This window comes from Cotesia glomerata, linkage group LG3 (genome assembly GCF_020080835.1).
Source record: "Cotesia glomerata isolate CgM1 linkage group LG3, MPM_Cglom_v2.3, whole genome shotgun sequence".
NCBI classification, from domain to species: domain Eukaryota; kingdom Metazoa; phylum Arthropoda; class Insecta; order Hymenoptera; family Braconidae; genus Cotesia; species Cotesia glomerata.
Window position 1 is genome coordinate 3,149,397 of NC_058160.1, and position 20,329 is coordinate 3,169,725.

Sequence of the window (20,329 nt, forward strand, 5' to 3'; positions counted from 1 at the left end):
ACTGTTAATAAATATTTGTCAACTATTAATAAATAATTAAATATTAATAAATATACTTTTCTCCCGAATAAATATTTATTGAATGTTAAAAAATACTTATCAAAATTTAATAAATTAAATTATTAATCGTTAATAAATCCTTCTATCAGTGCATAATTAAAATAAAAGATCTTCACAATAACATAAAATAAAATTTTGAAATATAATAAAAAATAATTAATAAACGTCTCAGTCATTTTTATTATCGTCTTATTTGTACATATATATACTATAATAAATATATATTATATATATGTTAATAATATAGTAACATCGAGCATTTGCACACACTGCAAATATTATTTAGCTAAATTATTAATTTATAATATATAATTTAAATTAATTCAATATTTATAATTTATAACATAACGTAAAATCATATTTATATCTTTTATCTCATATTTATAATTTATTTTTATATATATTATATATTAATATATTTAAAACACAGAAAGCTGTGTCAGTTATTATATCTTAAGGTGGATTCAAACCGGTGAGATCCAGACCGCTGATAGCCCTTTCCAAAAAGGCACTCAGCGATCATTATTTAGAACAATTATTATTAATATTATTAATAATAATTACCTTATAGACTAGGTTCACTTTATTTATACTTTTGAATTTATGTATAAGTTTTAATTAAATTCAGCTAATTATTTATCGTCTATGCCGCAGATTCAGTGGCTGGGGCGTGATATATAAAAGCTGATGATAAATAAAGTAGAAGCTGTGTAGAGAGTTAGGTATGCATTGCTTGCGGAGGTTGATCCTTGACCCTTTGCGCAAGTTGATCTGGTGCTCGAGATGTGAAGAGTTCGTCTTTTCAACAGGTTGTGGATGCCTGTGATGCTGCTCTTCTCCAAAATGTGCTGACGGCCCATCAGGACTGAGTATAACTGGAAGTCGATATTCTCCGAACAAAACGTCAAGAGAACGTGCTGCGCCACCGCCTTCATCACCAAGACTGACCCGTCGAATTGAAGGTAAGACTTTCCAATCAGTGATCCTGTTAAATTAGTTCAAATTTTTAGTCGCTTTACTTTTTTTATTTTGGTTGAATCGTAAGGGATCAAGTTAATCAAGTTTAAGTAGAAATAAAAAAACGGACCGATTATGGAGGTCTATTTGTTCTTTATTAATAAAAAAAAATTAATTACGTTGATAAAGAGAAATTTTTGGACCAAAAATTTATTTTTTTTAATCAAGTTAGATTTTTTTAAACTGAAAAAATTTTTTTGTTTCGGATTTTTATGTTTAATTACTTCAGAATCAAGTTAATTCATCAGTGTGTTAAATTTTGTATTATGAATATTTTATTAATAATATTGAATAAAATTAAACAATTTATAGAACTGATAAAAAATAATTTTTTATCATTTTAAATAATTTAAGAGCTTTTTTATTCAATTTAAGTAATTTTATCAAAATTGTAAGTTCAATAATTTTACTTCTTTAAGGAAGTTCGAGCGTAACTAATTTGTCAAAATAATGTTAAAATTTTTTTTTAATTTTAGTCTTCCCAATATTCGTCAAAACTCTTTATTTTAATTTAAAATAATTTAAACAATTTAATAATTGATGATTTTTACTTATTTAATAAAGTAAAGTAATAAAATGACTTTGGTATTTATTACTTGCCGGAATAAATAAACAGATTTGGCAATAGCGCGCTTGATTATACCCATAACAGAGACGTGGATGAGTGTGTGAGTTAAACATTTCTCTCTCTGTAACTATATTTCTATCCTTTTCTTTTTTCTCAGCTGTTGACGCGATGTTGTCAAATCTTTATTCGAATAAATGGCTGACGATAAACGAGTTACAAACATAAAATTTAACTTTAAATATTTCAAAAATTATATCGGTAATGTATTATTATTAAATTGTTTTTATATTTTGCAATAATCCAAGTTTCTAGTATATAGTTTTTTATCCGTTAAAGTTGGGAGGTTAATATTGAAAAAAATAATTAAAGTCTCGACAAAAGTTTGTCCGCCATAAGAGCCCGTGTATAAGGAGATAAAATATGTGATTTTTAAAATTTAATATCTAAGTAACTAAACGGTGAATCTTTTTTAAATTTTGGGATTAGATAAATGACGTATTTATTTATACGTATACTTAATTTCAAAGCTCAAAGTTGGAAATTATTTTTTACATTAGATTCGCTCGAACCTCCTTAAGTAATTTTTTTTAAATTATTAGTCCAATAATTTTTCTTCTTTAATCAAATAAAAAAAAAAAAAAAAAAAACCAAAAAAATAATTTTGAAAAATTAAATGTCCTTAAGACAATCAAAAAAATTGTTAAACTAAGAAACTTTTCTTGATTAAAGTAAATTTAATTTAATTCAAAAATTTTTCTGCTTGACTCTAAATAATTTAACTATTCAAAATTTTTTTCGTAAAAAATGCTTTTGCATAAATATTTTTTTTTTGACTAAAATTCAATTTTAAAAATAATCATAACCAATTATAATAGTAATTTCTTCCATAATTCAAGCCAAAAAATTTTGACAATATTTTATCAATATATTAGAAAAGACCCACATTAAAGGCCTTTAAAAATAGTCCATGCGGGATCCATTCTCCCAAAGCAGTATTCCTCCACTCTCTCCATAATAACTTTATAAATACAATGAAATAATGATTCGGTCAAGCATATAATGAGTTAAGCCGATAAAGTGCCTACACGTATGACTGGCATATAGATCAAAGGACAAACAAACGAATGCATGACTAATATAAGACCCTGTCGGGGCTCGGATGTAACGGGTGTGTATAATATTATAAACGCGATATATGGATTATATATATCAAAAGCGGTTCGTTAAACCGCACTCGGGCGCGAACGTTCCGTCGGCTAGTCATTGACCAGCATCATCATCATCATCATCATCATCATCATCATCACCACCACATACCCCCGTTTGACCAACCATCTGCTTGAGGATTTCTAACGATTCGCGATCATCATCATCATCAAATCAGCTATAATACAAAACCGCCAATTTGCTCTTGACGGTTACTGAAAACTCAATATTCCAGTTTATAGCCGCTCACCAATACCCGATTATATTTATTGATAGATTATCTTAATTAGGTATTAATAAATTCAGACCATTTTGACCGGCCCATTTTATATAATTATAATAAATATATTTATAGATAATATCAATATGTTACCCTATAAAAAATAAAGCGTGAATTCGAAGTGAATTTTCACTTCTACACTGAGAAAAAAAAATTTTTTTGTCCAGAAAAAAATTTCTTGACTCAAGAATCGTTTAAAATGAATTTTGGTTTTTTGACAAAAGAATATCACTATCTATATCATGATAATAGATTTTGTTTATTTTATTTAAATTTAGATTTAATACCCCCATGAAAAAAAAAAAATATGTATCCAAATATATAAAAAATATATTAAAAATCTATAAAAAATATGTATAGTAAATATAATTTTAATAACTAATTTTTGGCCGATTTTCATGTACATATATATCATATATTTTAAATATATTTTTAGCTATGTATTTTTTATCTATTTTAAGATATATTTTGAATATACATATGTAAAATATATTTAAAATATGTAAAATATAGTTGGCAATAGCCTAATCGGCTCGGTACCTGCATTTCGAACGAGTGGGACCAGGGTTCGATTCCGGCGCGCACCAATATTTTTCAATGATTATAAACTAAGAATATGTGCGTTTCATTGCCAGCCTCTGTACCGGTCGGGTTTTCTGTGGTTTTCCCATATAGTTATGGAGGTAAAATGTCATTATAGAAGTACCTCCATACTATTTAAGACCGTAATGCAAATGCGGGTATTGATTATAACGCGTAAGTCGGCCACAGTCGCAGCACATGTGTGTTGGGCATGAAAGAAAAATCCCGACATGCAGGGGGGTGGGGACGAAAAAGTGGTTGAGAGTTATAATGACGGGGTTGATGATTATATTGCGGAGAAAAAAGTGGAGAGACAATAATTCCCCACTCTCCCTTGTAAAACACTCTACAGTGATACAAGTCAAACCATCCTCAATTATATAAAATATAAATAAAAATTGGCCAAAAGTTAGTTATTAAAAATATATTTCCTATACTTACATATTTTTTATAAGTTTTTAATATATTTAAAATATATTCTTTATATGTTTCGACATATATTTTTTTTATACTTTTTTTTTTCATGGAGGTAAATGTTGGCATTAATTTTGATAGATTCACAAACGAATAAGTTCACTTGAATTAAACAAAAAATACTTCGATTAATTCGATCAATTCTTGAGACAAGAAAATATATTCTTGAAAATTATCAAGAATATATATTCTTGTGACAAGAAAATTTTCTCAAGAGTAGTACTTTTTTTTCTCAGTGTATTACTTAAAATACCGGATTAAAAAAATGAAACTTTGGGTACAGAGTAAATCTAATTTTTTTTTTTTTTAGTAGAGGGAGTAAGTATTTTAATCCAAAAAATGTTACACTGAGAAAAAAAAATTTTCTTTTTATAAATTTATATTCTTGACGCAAGTATGAAATAATAATGGAGGTTTTACTTGTATCACCTGAGCAGTGTTTTACAAGGGAGGGTGGGGTATTATTTCTCACTTCCCTTTGTTACATAACACACTTTTTTCCCAGCTCTACTTTGTATTTACTTCCCTCATTATTATCACTTCATTAAAATCACTACTTCTTTTGACCCCACCCCCCTGCATGTCGGGATTTTTTCATTCTCAACACACACTTCTTAATGCGGCTGTGGACCGACTTGTGCCTTCTGTACCGCATTCACCCTGGTCCTTACCACTCGGGTATTGGAACAGAAACATGGGGAAACCACAGAGAAAACCCATGTTAGTACAGTCGGAGCTGGGTTAAGTCTACAGTGATTGATAAGAAATTCTTCTTTATCGACCACTGGAGCATTAGGCCCCTCTCTATATTTTTACAAATATAAACAATGCTGTGAAGCGGGAAAGAATAGGAGTTACGATAATTATTACGTGAAGCGTTCCACATTCACGTAACAGAATATTGGTAGGAAAGGATTGAGAAAGGAATGTTGAGAGGATCATCTTAATGTGAGTTTATAGAATATGCGAGAAAAAATTATTAGATAGCTCGGACTGGGATTCGAACCCAGAACCTTCCGAAGACATGTCGGCTACTCTACCATTTGAGCTATCCGGTCTATACTAAATTTCCTTTCGCTTATTCTATATACATTAAGCCACACCGTCCATCTTACGGCAAGCATTTTTACAAATATAAATAATGCTGTGAAGCGGGAAAGAATAGAGTGATCACTCATTCAAGTTGTTGCTTAAATGGGTGATCGCCCAAGTCAGACGTGTGCCGCCCGGCTATCTCTGCCACTTCCAGAGGCTGGCAACATAACGCACATATTTTTATTTATAATCACTGAAAAATATTGGTGCGTGCCGGGATCGAACCCGGGTTCCACTCTTTCGAAAAGCGGGCACCGAACCGACCAGGCTATTGCCAGCTTCGACGCAAGAATGTATATTATTCTTCAAAATTTCTAACAATATACTTCTTTGGCTGAAGAATAGGTCAAATTGATTAAAACAATTTTTATTTAACTCAATTGAAGCTATTGGTTTGTTTGTTTCTAATAATAGAAACAAATATTGATATTCTTTTTTTAAAAAATTAATATATTAAATTAACAAATACTTTAAACAATTTATCTCAAATTCACTTTTGAAAATATTAATTATATTTTTCTGAATGAAATTAACTTTAGGATTCTTTAATAAATAAATTATTATAGAGAGAATTTATAAAAAAATTCTGCTTATAGAAATTAAAAAAAAATTGATGCAATTTTTATTAAATTTTAAATGTTATTTGTTGTATAAAACTAAAAAAAAAAGCTAATATTAATTTTTTAAATCTCTAAACACGGATTTTGTAATTTTTAAACGAATAATAACAATTTTTTCTTGATTTCATTCATTAAAAAAAATATAGAATTCACTCGGCAGAATTTTTCTTTTATTAATTCTATAAATAAAAATCCTTCTTGGAGTGAATTTAAATTCGGAGGGATTAAATCAATTAACAATCATGCACTCTGCATTAAATCCGCAAATTTTTTTCCGCGTATGTCAGCATCCTTTCATTATTACTTTCTACCGAATAATAACGTTATTAATTATTATTCAATCAACCGGCGCTGCATTTATAAAAAATTTTTCATGTTGATACAAAGTGAAAAGAGGATTATTTTTTTTTAATTTTATTTGTAGATCTCGTATGTTCATTAGCGTGGTAATTATCCACCAGCCTAATGAAAAGTCACATAAAAGAGAGAGAAGTCCCGAGTTGACGACGGGATGAAAAATATCTCGTTACTATGAATTCACTGACGTCTGCAATTTTTCAGAAATCTATCTTTTTACATCACTACATACGTATGCACATGGATATTTTTTTTTAAACAAGATTAAAGAAATTTAATTCTGATATTTCCGTCAAAGAAAACTGTCATTTATTTTATTCAATTAGTACCTTTTAAATTTTAATTATGATTTTGAAAAAGAGTTTGGAATTATTAATAGTGGCTGGCTTCTGCAGTGCCAAATTTGGAACAATGTGAAGTTTTAAATGAACCATTTTTAGGTTTTGCTACTTTTCTGTAGCAGTTAACATTTTAACATTTTTATCAATGTTATTTAAAGTCGTCAAGAGAGCTCAATATTATTTATACAATTTTATCACAGTGATTGGATTCATGAAGTCGATGAATTTTTAAATAAACGGATCGAAACAGCGACTATTTTATTTTAATTGATTTTATTATAATTGCTGCAGTATAGCTTCATAAATTCTTTAGTTCCGTAGGAGTATTTATTTTTGCTCAGAAGAATTTTTAAAAATAAAATTATTTTTTTTTTAATTTTTGCTGGGATAAAAAATTTTTTTATAATTACGTTAGAGTGAAATATTATTCTAGAAAATCGAAAATTTAATCAATTTTATTTTTCAAACTGAAAAAAAACTAGGAAAATTTTAATTGAAAAATTTGAAATTAAAAACAAATTTTTATTTAAATTAAAAAAAATTTTTAATTGCATTAATTTGTTTAGATTCTTGAAACTACTTCTTTTTTTTATAAAATCGAAAATTTAATAATTTTCTTCAATTTTTTAAAATTACCCTCAGAAAAAAATGAAAAATTTTGCTATTATTTATATTTTTCATAGAAAATTAAATAATATAATCAATTTCTTCAATTTTTTTTGTACCTCTAGAAAAAGATCAAAAGTTTCACTAATGTTGATATTTTTTTAGAAAATCAAAAATTATATTAATTTTAAAAAATTAAGTTGCCAGAAAAGATGAGAATGTAAGCAACGTTATTATTATTATCGAGGCTAAATAAAAGGCTTTCGAGTTTCATGAGGCCCGAGATGTGTGACGTCAGGACTTATCCCCAGCGTTGCCAATGTAAATGTTTTTCTTAGAAACCAGAAATTCAATAAATTTCCCCAGTTTTTTTCCGTCGTTTCGCCAGTAAGAATAAAAAAGAATCTTTACGTCAACTAAAAATATCCAGTATCGCGACATAGATCCGAGTAATAAAACAAGTGACTCTGAAAACAGAGAAAATTACACGTAAAAAATTCAAGAGCGAATTTTTCAAGAATTGTTTACAAAGACAATGTTTGTCTTAATTTAAAATTTTTATTAACAAAAAAGTTGTCATTCAATGGAGTTTTATTTCTCTGAAGAATCAAGAAAACTGCATTACATAAAATAGGATAGTAAATAGTTTAAAATAAATGGAATAAAATAATTCAATCTCAATATTCAAGTGATCCAAGTCTTCCTTTAGATGGAAGCTAAACTTTACCGTACGTATCCCGTATCTTCCATCGAGTTTTTAAGAAATAAAGTATTTTAGTTGTTGGATACTTTAATGCAAGTTCTACCCGTCGCATGTAATGCATGTAGTTGCAGTCTACTCGAGTATTTCTTTTGATATGTATTTTATAAGTGCGAGCACATATTTGCTTGAGAATTATTTTTTATGAGGCGTACCATAAAATTATTGCAGTCGGATGAAATGTAGGATGAAAATTTTTCCTCTTTTTATTTAAAGAGGAAGAAAATAAAATAAAATATAATTTAGTAGAACGAATGTAGAGATTTTTCCACCATATTTAATATCTTACTCCGAGTATTTAATTCTTTTCCGTTTAATTTTATTGTTTAACCATCTGACGTCTATAAATGGATTCAACTCGTTAAATTCATAATTACTCGCTCCGTATTCTGAAGCTTTAGTGATAAAGTTTTTGTGGGAATTAAAATTGTTGAGAAATTAATTGAATAAAACCGGGTATTACTCGTCCATAATTACGCTAAAAATAAATCGCGAGCCAATAAATAACGTACGAGTTCGAGCTGCTAGTAACTGGTGCATAGAAAATTTACATTAAATCAATTGTACCATTTTGCTTGACTACCGAATTCCAGACTCCGTTTATTTTGGAGTTTGGGAGGCTGAAAGTGTATTCGATTTGACCCTTCTCCTCGCTCCATAACAGCCTGATGTACCCTCTCTCGTCAAATCGCAGTCTGATTATTGGACATTTATCTAGAACCAATCTTGAACCTATTTCCTGGTCCGGTATCGGCTTATGTTCCAAAATTTCTACCACGTACCACTTGCCCATTATCTGAAACACAAAATGTCATTTTTTATTTTCAATTTCATTCACAAAGTTTATTAAATGCAATTATTATAATGGAAAATATTTATTTAATTGATAGAAAAATTATTTTTTTAAAGAATGAAAATGTTTTTGTTCAAAAAAAAAATTTATTTTTAAGACAAGTGGTCGTTGTGCTTTCAAAATTTCTTGAATTTTGACTTCTTGGCTCAAGACATATTTATCATCAGTCGATAGCTATCGTCAGATTATTTTTACACAGAAAAAAAGGTTCACTTGAGCCAAGAAAATATTTTTCTTCCTAATTATTTTCTTGAGCGAAAAAAAACTTTTTTTTGACAAGAAATTTCACTTATTCCAACAAAATTAATTTTCTTGCTTTAAGAAATACGTATCTTGATCCAAAAAAATTTATTTAAGTCAAGAAAATCTTGTTGTTTTGAGAAAATTCAGCCTCTTGCTCCAAAAAATTTAGTTCTTGATAGAAGTAAATTTTCTTGTCTTCAGAAAATTTCTCTCTTGCTCCAAAAAATTGAATATAAAGATAGAAGTAAATTTTCATTAATATTTTTATTGATTAACATGTCAAATGGGAAGATCAAATAATATTTCATCATTTTTTTTTTCATTCAATATGTATAATTACACGTTAAAATAATATAAAATGGGTATCAAATATTCAAGAGAAAAATTTTCTCAAGGTGAGAAAATTTTTTTCTCAGCTGAAGTAAGTGGCGCTGCTTCCCTAAAGTATCTAAAAATTTTGATCAAATATAAAAATTTATTGAATCAAGTATTTATGATAATTTGAATTCAGAAAAAATGACTTCCACCAAGAATAGAATTTCAAGAAAAATTTTTACTTCGGCCAACACAACTTCCTTCAGGCACCCGACAAATTTTCTTGAGCCAAGAATTTTGATCACCAGTCAAGAAATTTTTCTTTCTGTGTAAGAATTTGTTTTCTTGTGAATAAAATAAAATTCTTAAATCAAAAAAAATTTTCCAACATTTTAAATGATTTTATTTTTTTCCAAGAATTTTTTTTATATTTTTTTGGTACGTTAAATTTTTTCATTTAATTAAAAAAAAAGTTTTAAAGATTGATCTTTTTGAAATAAGCAAAAAACTTCTTAAATCAAGTAATATTTACCGGAATCAAGACCAATTTCTCAATTAAAAAATTTTTCTACTTGATTGAAATTTTTCCAAATAATAATATTGCTTGAAGATGTTTTTTTATAAGTCAATTTAATTTTTTTCATCCGTAAATAAATGTTAACAAGTGATAATAATTTTAATTTAATGAATATTAATTATTTATTTTAAAAAAATCAAACTAATTACGAGTTTCGTAACTCAAATATTTATTCCCATAATAACGTAATTGAATTGACATAATATAAAATGATTCGTGGGAATAATAAATTGCTTGTACTACCATTTAATTACCCACATCTATTAATATTGTATTTAAATCCAATTCAAAACTCAACAATTGATAATATGAATGTGGCGTTCGTAAATTATGAGGAATAATCAAATACGATATTTTTGAAATCAATGCTCATGATTATGAATACAGAGTCAATAATTTACTATTTTACATAGTATATATATATATATATATATACAACAACCGCTCGGTTTCCTATATATATTGTACACGTTAAATTAATTCGGGTAAACTAGTGTGTACCCAGATATTTACACCGTTGGTGATACGGTTGGAACATTTCGGAGTTACATACAGAAGTCGTAATAGCAATAATTATTCTGCCTTGACATCCGTCGACCCGATATGCCACTACTATACCGCTGGACCTCAATTGGTGAGTCTGTCAAGCAACCCCAAAATTATATTCGCTGATTATATAAACTAGCATTCCGGGTATTTTTACGTATTCAAATTAATTTAGTAATTAGAGCTTTCATCCTCGCGTACGCGGTCAAAGGCTATTGATCATTTTTACCGTTTTGGGATTATAATATTAATTATTATATTAATATATATAAATTTTATGCACAAAGGTTGAATGTTTACGGCAGTTGACGCATTTGATTACAAAAAGATCAATTTTAATTATTTTTCTCTTGTTTTTAATAAAGTAGTTGAAAATTTTAAGCACTTTTAATTTGCAACTGCAAAAAATTCAGAATTTTCATATAATTAAAAATTAATTTAAAAAGATCATATTGATATTAATTAAGGCTTGTCTGAATTAATTTTTCGGTTTTCCATTAGAACAAAAAAAAAATTTTTTTTTATTTTTGAATTTCTGTTTAGAGTTTAGAATAGTCGTAAAAAAATTTATAAAAAGAAAATTTTGTACTCTACAGAAAAGACCCTGTCCAAAAATTTCTTAAGATAAGCCGTTCTTAAAATGTGTATGTAAAGACAATGTAAAAAGAATTTTATTTAATTTTTCATAAGAGAACTTTCAAACTTTCAATTTTATGCTTGAAAAACTGCGTTGCAAGCTGTCAAAGAATCAAAATAAAACGGCGTATTATAAAAGATACTGCAGTTTACAAATTTCAAAAAAATTTTATGAAACAATTAATCGACTTTTTAGCTCTTAGAAGCTCAAAAGTCAGCTGATAAATACATTTTTAAGCGTTTTGACTTCAAAAATCAATTATTTCTTATTCGAAATAAAATGTGTACACAGAATGAAAAATTTCTTGACTGGAGAACAAAATTCTTGGCTCAAGAAAATTTTCGGGTGCCTGAAGGAAGACCGAAGTTGTGTTGGCCGAAGTTAACATTTTTCATGAAATTCTATTCTTGGTGGAAGTCATTTTTTCTTAATTCAAATTATCATAAATACTTGATACAATAAATTTTTTGATCAAGATTTTTAGATACTTTAGAGAAGCAGCGCCACCTAGTTCAACTGAGAAAAAAATTTTCTCACCTTGAGATTTTGATACCCATTTTATATTATTTTAGCGTGCAATTATACATATTGAATGAAATATTATTTGATTTTCCCATTTGACATGTTAATCAACAAAAATATTAATGAAAATTTACTTCTATCTTTATATTTATTTTTTTGGAGCAAGAGAGAAATTTTCTCAAGACAAGAAAATTTACTTCTATCAAAAACTAAATTTTTTGGAGCAAGACGCTGAATTTTCTCAAAACAACAAGATTTTCTTGACTTGAATAAATTTTCTTGGATCAAGATACGTAATTCTTAAAGCAAGAGAATCAATTTTGTTGGAATAAGTGAAATTTCTTGTGTCAAAAAAAAATTTTTTTTCACTCAAGAAAATAATTAGGAAAAAAAATATTTTCTTGGCTCAAGTGAACCGTTTTTCCTTTGTACACAAAAACCACTTCATAATTACGGTAATAATTATAACATAATTTTTCCAACAATGTTTAATCGACATTATTAGTAAAAAAAGAAAATATCAAATAATTTTATTTTTTCAATTCCGTCCGATCGGCTTAATTGCTCCAACGGAGCAATCGACGTCTCATCGGTAGAGTCGCTTCACTAGTTAAGAAACTCTCGAGAGTGTTGACTCAGAGCTACTCAAACAGTACAGCTTTGAGCTGCTATCTACCACACAGGAAAGATTTCCTCTGATGAAAGAGTTAAATTAAAATAATAAATAAACATTTGGGCGAGCAGAGGGCAGAGGGTAGGTAGAAAAGCCAAAGCCGTGCTAGCCAGTGAAATGAGAGTACTAAAAGCGGTGGACTAAATAGCCGTTAATCGATTGGTGGGTGGCGGGTGTGCTCATGAAAGCACCAAGAGCAACAACAGACCAAAAAAAGTAAGCATTCGAATGACCAAACGCCTCGCGCAAATAAATTTTCGTTTATTAAGCAGCCGTCCCTAGTGTATATGTATATGTATATGTACTAGCCACTCGTACAACGTGAATTATTTTCTCGGCCGCACTCTACTGTCTGGTGCATTCCGAGTGCCGTTAACAGTACGAAAAAAGTTGTCCAGAAGTGCTTTAAAATCATATAATAAACTCCTATTTATCATTTTAATTTAAATGTCCCACTTATTAACGGGTTGCTTTTAATTAAAAATTTTTTATTGTCATCCCATTTCATGATAATAGAACTTTGAATATTATAACTTGTAATTAGTAAATCAAGTTGACTTTTAACTGAAAGTTTTTCTATGGAAATTTTAATCGGAAGGAACCTTCCTAAAAAGTTTCCTGACAATTTCGAATGGTCAGTGATTTTTTCTAAATATTTCTTTGATTCATTTCATGAAAAGATTTTTCAATGATTTCTATTTTTAACAATGAAAATATTGTTTGCCTTTATGTGTATTAAAATATGAAAACTTTTGCGAGAATAGAGTTTAAAACTTTATGAAAATATATATGATATAAAGTATTTGTGATAGTATTCTCAAATGCCGTAGGCTTTAAAACTTGCAAGTTTGTCAATTTGTTTGATTATTATTGTGAGCCATTGCTTTTCAATGCTATTGTGATTCGGTTTTTTGAAATGCAGTATTGATTCGAAAACATTTTAAAACTTTTTAAATATATATTTAGACGATTTAAAATAAGGCTTAACGAAACTCAATATACTTATTCTACATATCGACGTTCTAATTAGCAAATTGTCTAACTCCATTTTAGATAATCTTCTATTTGTATGAAAAAACAATTAGTTTAAAATTTATTATCACTTCCCGAGTCGAAATTTAAATCGTAGATTCAACGTATTGAACGTTCAAATCGTAGGTTGAGCGTATTAGACGTTGAAAACGTAGGATCAACGTGTATTGAACGTTGAAATCGTCATTTGAACGTAATTAACGTTAAATACGTATGTTGAACGTACCCAACGTATTATAAATGTGAAGAGAACCAATAATTGGTGAATATAGTAATATTGAAACTGCTCAAATAACTACACATTTTTTATTTTCTTAGCTGGAAGTTAAAAATTTTAATTTTTTTTTGTAAAAATCCACTGGTACAAAATTTTATAAGATTATATAAAAAGTTATCATTTTATATACAGATTTATAAGGCCATTTTTTGTATAAAATCGTATGAATAATATTTCATAAAATTTTACATAATTTTGGAAACCATTCCGAGGGTAAAAAATTTCGATAAAGCATTTCCGTTAAAAAAATGGTAAATTTAAGCTAAGAAATGTAAAATCTCCCTAACAGAACTGAATTAAAAAAAAATTTTTTTTGTTCATTTACGTTTCAAACATGTGTAGTTATTTGAGTAGTTTTAATATTACTTATTTTCACCCATTATTAGTTCTCTTCACATTTATAATACGTTGGATACGTTCAACATACGTTATTAACGTCCATTACGTTCAAATAACGATTTTAACGTTCAATACGTTGATCCTACGTTTTCAACGTCTAATACGTTCAACCTACGATTTGAACGTTCAATACATTGAATCTACGATTTAAATTTCGACTCGGGTTTAAAAAACAATTTAATATCTTCTAGAAGTATGATATTTGGGTTTGGATCATTCAAATAATTTATAATTAAACTATTACTACATCAAAATGTTAAAAAATCACCTTCTAAAAAATAAGGAGTTAGACCAATTGCTAATTAGACCGTCGATATAGTAGGTCACATTTAAAGATAATTTCAATTATTGGTCAAGTAATTTAGAAATGACATCAGAAATAAAAAATTTAAAAAATAGTGAAAATTCATACTTTTACTGATTCTTCTTGATATAGCTTCTAAATATATATAATCCGTAGTGGTCACACTTCTTAAAAATAACGTAGTGGTCATACTGGGTCTAGTTGACCCCATACACGGAAAAAATTGTTGCTACCTGCGTTCTTTTCAATATTTTCACTCGAGCCGTACATGAGAGTAATTCTTAACACTTCCGTTGAATAACTCAATCGTTTTTTAATTTTTTTTTAATTGTTTAATTATAAAAAAAAATGCGAGAAACTTAAATTTCGAAAAATTTGACTTTTTTTACTAAAAACTTCATTTTTTAAGATAAATGAAAATGACCTCCGGGGTTCTACTCCGGATATCGCATACTTTGAAAAAAAAAGTGGTGTCATGTCGAGCTTTTCAAAAAGTATATTGATTTGTGCAATTGAAATCGTAAATTTCCATGAATCAAAAAATTTTTAAACAATAATAGATGGTACCACAGATACCATTTTTAATGATATTTTGGAAGCAAGAGCAACTCAAAAATTACCTTGGGTCATCTAGATCCATAATGACCACTACGGGCTAATTAAAATCTTGTAGAATACACCTCGAAGATCTGTAAGTAAGTAGATGTATTCTTGAATAAAAAATTATTCATTTTATTATTAATCCGATGGAATTTTATGATAAAATTCGTTTTAGTACGGAAAAAAATTATACGTAAAAATTACCGAAATGGTTGCGTAAAAATTATATGATTATTTTATGTTATATCTATCGACTATTTTATATTATATATACCAGAAAGGGTCTGTAAGAATTATATCAAATTATGCGTAAATGTTAATATAAAATTACATAAGAGTTTTTATCATTCATAATTTTATAAAATTAATTTTTCCAATGAAAGGTTATATATATTTTAATTTATGAATAAAACATGATCTATCATTTTTACAGGACTATTTTTTCCGTGAATGAGTTTTTAGTAGCTCTGAGAAATTTACTTCTAGTTTTTTTCTAAATAATTTCTTTGGATGATCACTTATCGAATTTCTGTAAAATTTATCTGATAATAAATTAAATAAATAAGCTTTAATTTTAATCTTTACTACTAGATTTTTTTTGTTTGTTCAAGTATTTTTTTTTTTTTAAGTATTCGTAAAAACTCCTATACAAATCTTGAAAAAAAAATGAGTGTAAACAGTAGGGATCCTGTCAATAATACAGGTTTTTACCTTATCACCAATTTCCGGATTTTCAGTAAAAGTGGTTTTCCCGTTTCTCGAGACCAAAAAAATCCATTGAAAGTGTTTTCAATAAATAAAGCAATCGGAGATCCCGGTAAACCAGCGGTCGTATATATCTGCCACCTTAGAGACTACAGACTACAGCTCGGTATTCGGATTGGGGTTCCTATATGTATTTAAATCGATACTTTTGCTATATAATGCTACACTCGGGTGGACTTGTATACGGTACGCTGATACTTTAGCCCCTATCTCGGGTGGTGTAAGCTCTTTTTTTAACCGCTTTTTATTTAGTTTCCTTAGAAAGTCTTGCCACGCGTGTGACTGTCCAAATTTACTGACCCATTCATTGATACTTTTTTGCCTTCGTTATCGGGAAAACCGTGTGTCCTGAGACATTTTTACCGCAAAAATCGCTAAATTATTACCTCCGGCGTAGCTTATTGAATTTTTTTCCCATTTTTTATCACAATTTCTTTGGAATTAGTTGTCGTGTACGGTAAATATCGATAATGTATTAATACCTTCCGGGCGGTAAATATACGCAAAAAAATCTGAAAAATTGTTGACCTTGCATCCCACTCCTGGAGTTTTTTACTATTTTTTAGCTCAAATCGCTCACAAAAACACATAAAACAAATTACCTTGATTTAAAACAAAATTTTTTGGACCGAGAAAATTATTTTTAAGAGTTTCAGTGTCTTGAATAAAAGCGAAAAATTATTGATTTAAGTGAAATTTACTCAAATAAAGGTAAATTTTTCAGTTAAGGAAGTTCGAGCGTAACTAACGAGTCAAAATAGTGTTGAAATTTTTTTTTAATTTTAGTCTTCCCAATATTCGTCAAAATTCTTTATTTTAATTTAAAATAATTTAAACAAATTAATAATTGATGATTTTTACTTATTTCATAAGTTAATACTTAATTTCAAAGCTCAAAGTTAGAAATTATTTTTTACATTAGATTCGCTCAAACCTCCTTAAAAAATTTTTCTGATTCAAGATTTTTTTTCCTTGAATTTATTTTTTTTTCAATGTAATTTTTTAACATTTTTTAACAACACGAGAAACTAATCCGTTAAAATTGCATAAAAATCTGTTAAATGTAAAGTATTACTATTTTTAAAACATCAATGACAAATTTACATTCTTAAAATCGTAAATTTTACATTGCAAAAAATATTATATTTACAAGGGAAAAATGTAAACCTAGCATTATAAATATTTACTATATAAAATGATATAACATCAAAACTTTTATATAACTATATAAAATTTATTTTCTCGGGCATGTTATTCTTATCGATCCATTCCCATAAATTGAACAGTTTGTTTTTTTGTGAATATATGACATTATTCAACGATTTAATTTTTACATATTCATACCCATTAATATAATAGCTTTTAGCGGTAATATAATTCAACAATAATTCGAAGCAAAAATTTTCAATTAAATGTGCGAGCAGTCAGCAAAAAACAGTGTTGATATTAAATTTTCCCGGATATCAAATCGCACAATAATTTATACATACAAACAAAAATTCTAGATCCGGATACTCGAATTTTCCAACTATGGTGCCCAAGAATTTTTCCATCTGTATAGATAGCAATTAAACGCAATTGGATTTAGCAAATGTGAATTTGAAATTTACGCTTGACTCTATCTACCTCACACCTCCCCTGTTAAAATATAAAATTGCGCGCAATTCAATAGCAAATTGGTTTAGCGTGTACGCTTCTGTTTTGTTACTTAAAATATAAAATGAAAAGAGCTCATCTAGCAGAAGCAAACATGCGGAAAATGCCGTGAATACAAAGTTATGTAAAACATTACAAGATACTTTATGGGATTGAAAATGAACATGCACCTGGGACTGGAGCTGATATTTTTTTTCATTTTCATTTCTGGTAGTCATGCAAGGCTGTCGTACATACACGGAAAAAAGTAAACTGTAATATTCACTCGGATTCCGGTTAATTTTTATAGTTTCAAACAGTCAAGCGGCCATCGGGGTGGCAAAAATATAAATATTACAGAATTTAATGTAGAAAGTATAAAATCCACAATTGATAATTTAGTATGCAAAATAAGTGATTAGTAGCTGTCACTATAGTAAATAACGAGTCTTTCATCTTAAAAAATTACAGTTTCAAACAGTAAAAATTGCCATTTCAATATATAGTCCATATTATGAGGAGAAGGGGAACTCAGATGAAAGAGAAGGGGATCTCACTCTGGGAGAATTTAACATTTGAAACAGTAAAAATTATATTTTTAAAATATACATTTTACCAATTAGGTTGGCAATAGCCTAATCGGCTCGGTACCTGCATTTCGAAAGAGTGGGACCAGGGTTCGATTCCGGCACGCACCAATATTTTTCAATGATTATAAACTAAGAATATGTGCGTTTCATTGCCAGCCTCTGTACCGGTCGGTTTTCTGTGGTTTTCCCATATAGTTATGGAGATAAAATGTCATTATAGAAGTACCTCCATACTATTTAAGACCGTAATGCAAATGCAGGTACTGATTATAACGCGTAAGTCGGCCACAGTCGCAGCACATGTGTGTCGGGCATGAAAAAATCCCGACATGCAGGGGGGTGGGGACGAAAAAAGTGGTTGAGAGTTATAATGACGGGGTTGAGAGATTATATTGCGGAGAAAAAAAGTGGAGAGACAATAATTCCCCACCCTCCCTTGTAAAACACTCTACAGTGATACAAGTAAAACCATCCTCAATTACATTTTACCAGTCCAAGCAAGTCAATAATTACAGTTTGATTTTTAGCGTTGCGTTTAAAATTTTACTTTGTAAATATTGACGTTGCTTGTATTAGAAATTTACTAACTTTATTTTATACTTTTTACATATCATAAGATCATTTTTTAGGTACAAAATCATAAATATCAAAGTCTGAATTCTTAATTATTATACTTTAACATTTTAGACATTTACATAGCGAATATTACTGTATGAAATAGTGTTTTCTTCCAGGTAAAGAGTAAATTGTAACGGTTAAAAAGTAAATATTATATAGTGAATAGTAAAATCACGATTTTACTGTTTGAAATGGTAATTTTTAGCAGTTGATCATTACTTATTATAAATTGACTGTTATTTATTACAGTTTACTTTTTTCCGTGTATAATATCACTTGAACGCACTTTCAAGCGGCTTTATTTTATGAGAAAGGGCGCAGTGGTCTGAAATTGCTACATATATTTAGAGGACTATCACGCAGAGGGAATCTGTTTCTATGTTTTCGAGCGGAGTAATGGTTCAATCCAACACATCACAAATTAAATTTCAATCGCAAGCCCAGCTCGTGTTCTATATGTGTAATAATATCGCGTATTTGGAGATCTGTGCGATACATCGTGGGCTTGCATCGTGTGAATTAACTGGTATGCGTGTTGCTACACTCATGCACCGATTCTATCCGGTGTTGATCGTGTCCGGTGTCATTTGTATTTATGTGTCGCATCATACATGAATGCTATGATGGAAAATTCATTCTGTCCCATTTAACCTTTACTTGATGCTGGTGAATAGATCTATCAAAAGGTTTTAATAGACGAGGGGAAATTTCTACGCATTGAACTCGATGTTCTCTGCAAAAAGTTTACTTGATCCAAGATAAATATTTCCTTCAAAATTCAACTCTTCTTTCAAGAAATTTAGTTTTCATGATTCAAAAAGTTCAGTTTTAAATCAATAAATGGAAACTCGTGGATTAAAGGAAAATTCTTCAGAATAATTTTATTCTTACGAAGCACTTTGTGGCTTTTAAACAAGACACACTTATTCTTCGCGCAATAATTTTTTTCTCGAAGATTAAGGAGGTTTGAGCGAATCTAATGTAAAAAATAATTTCCAACTTTGAGCTTTGAAATTAAGTATACGTATAAATAAATACGTAATTTATCTAATCCCAAAATTTAAAAAAGATTCACCGTTTCGTTATTTAGATATTAAATTTTAAAAATCACATATTTTATCTCCTTATACACGGGCTCTTACGGCGGACAAACTTTTGTCGAGACTTTAATTATTTTTTTCAATATTAACCTCCCAACTTTAACGGATAAAAAACTATACACAAGAAACTTGGATTATTGCAAAATATAAAAACAATTTAATAATAATACATTACCAATATAATTTTTGAAATATTTAAAGTCAAATTTAATGTTTGTAACTCGTTTATCGTCAGCCATTTATTCGAATAAAGATTTGACAACATCGCGTCAACAGCTGAGAAAAAAGAAAAGGATAGAAATTTAGTTACAGAGAGAGAAATGTTTAACTCACACACTCATCCACGTCTCTGTTATGGGTATAATCAAGCGCGCTATTGCCAAATCTGTTTATTTATTCCGGCAAGTAATAAATACCAAAGTAATTTCATTACTTTACTTTATTAAATAAGTAAAAATCATCAATTATTAAATTGTTTAAATTATTTTATTTTAAATTAAAATAAAGAATTTTGACGAATATTGGGAAGACTAAAATTAAAAAAAAATTTTAACATTATTTTGACAAATTAGTTACGCTCGAACTTCCTTAAGATATGCGGTATTGTTTCAAGAAATCACCGACTTGTAAAGAGTCACGTTTAAACCAACAAATTATCGGATTGCTGCTACTTTCTA

General features: G+C 28.5%; 1 protein-coding gene across 1 annotated transcript in view; it reads right to left on the bottom strand.

Moving 5' to 3' along the window:
* Positions 1–628: 628 nt before the first annotated feature.
* Positions 629–20,329, bottom strand: part of LOC123262132 — a 50,788-nt gene continuing 31,087 nt past the window's right edge. The window contains exons 2-3 of the mRNA XM_044724222.1: positions 8,534–8,762; positions 629–1,045 (exon numbers count right to left, since the gene is read on the bottom strand). Coding sequence (XP_044580157.1) covers positions 717–1,045; positions 8,534–8,762 — 558 coding nt within the window. The 3' untranslated portion in view covers positions 629–716. The remainder of the gene's footprint in view (positions 1,046–8,533; positions 8,763–20,329) is intronic.